The following is a 1,309-nucleotide window of genomic DNA, read 5'->3' as shown; positions in this document are numbered from 1 at the left end:
CCCCCCCCCCCCCCCATTACGACCTTCATCTCGGCAGACCTCTTGTAAAGACATCTACATTAGCCCACAGTAGCAACCCGTGTTGCATCATAGATATTAATGTTGTTGCAGTGCCAGCTGCATATGTTGATGTGGCCTCTCTGTCTAGCTCCACATAGTGCTCGCTATTGTTGCTACTCCGTGTTGCAAGGATAGGGCTTCTCATAAGAAGGTTGATGAGTACACATTGAACATGATGAACAGGAGTGTACCACCTGCAGTGCTTGGAATCATGTTCCTTTCTGGTGGCCAATCCGAAGTGGGAGCTATCGCAACATCTCTCTCTCTCTCTCTCTCTCTCTCTCTCTCTCTCTCTCTCTCTCTCTCTCTCTCTCTCTCTCTTCTATCTATCTATCTATCTATCTGTGTGTGTGTGTGTGTGTGTGTGTGTGTGTGTCCATTATGGCCTTCATCTTGATAGACCTCTTGTAGAAGACATCTACATTAGCCCACAGCAGTAACCGTATCGCATCATAGATATTCATTCCATTGGCTACAGTGTCAGCTGCATACACTAGCATGGCCTCTCTGTCTAGCTCCACATAGTGCCCGCTATAGTTGCTACTCCCTATTGCAGTACCTCCATCATCGCCTGTAGTGCAAGTCTTGTACGGCGGGGCTTCTCCCCCTGGATCTACATATTGCCCGCTATTGCTGCTACTCCATGCAACACCTCCACGACCGCCTATAGTGCCAGCCTTATACGCCTTGGCCTCTCTCCATGGCTCTACATACTGCCCGTTATTGATGTTACTCCATGTTGCAGCACCTCCACCATAGCCTTCATTGCCACTCCACGCACCTCCACCATCGCCGAGAGCGGCATTGACCATCATATCTCTCAATTTTTTCAGATGCCCCTTAAAGGAAGAAGAAGAATAGAATTTTTAACATCATGGGAAACTCTACGTGTGTGTGTGTGTGTGTGTGTGTGTGTGTGTGTGTGTAATGAGAGAGAGAGAGAGAGAGAGAGAGAGAGAGAGATTGAGTTATCCTCTAGCAATGGCAAGATGCCTATTTGGCTACCTCTAATGGCTACGTCCTCCAGGCTTGCCTGGTCGGCTACCCCCAACTCCAACCATCCCTACTGATCGGGCACATCACCTTACTTGCACAACATCCACGTGACAGGCCTGGATCTGGCCCTCCATAATATGGTAATATAGATAATATAGATGATTGACTTTTGATGTATGAACACTGTAAAGGTGATGTATGAACACTGTAAAGGTGAGCATGTAGAGAGAGAGAGAGAGAGAGAGAGAGAGAG

The 1,309-nt window shown here is 47.8% G+C and overlaps 1 protein-coding gene across 1 annotated transcript in view; it reads right to left on the bottom strand.

The window, feature by feature from the left end:
- Positions 1 to 875, bottom strand: part of LOC147433388 (uncharacterized) — a 6,697-nt gene extending 5,822 nt beyond the window's left edge. The window contains exon 1 of the mRNA XM_086492071.1: positions 447 to 875. Within this exon, the coding sequence (XP_086348197.1) occupies positions 447 to 875 (429 nt within the window). The remainder of the gene's footprint in view (positions 1 to 446) is intronic.
- Positions 876 to 1,309: the final 434 nt, after the last annotated feature.

This window comes from Adiantum capillus-veneris, chromosome 20 (genome assembly GCF_014529385.1).
Source record: "Adiantum capillus-veneris isolate H3 chromosome 20, ASM1452938v2, whole genome shotgun sequence".
Classification (NCBI taxonomy): domain Eukaryota; kingdom Viridiplantae; phylum Streptophyta; class Polypodiopsida; order Polypodiales; family Pteridaceae; genus Adiantum; species Adiantum capillus-veneris.
Note: the sequence above shows the minus strand (reverse complement) of the source record. Positions and strands in the feature narration are given on the sequence as shown.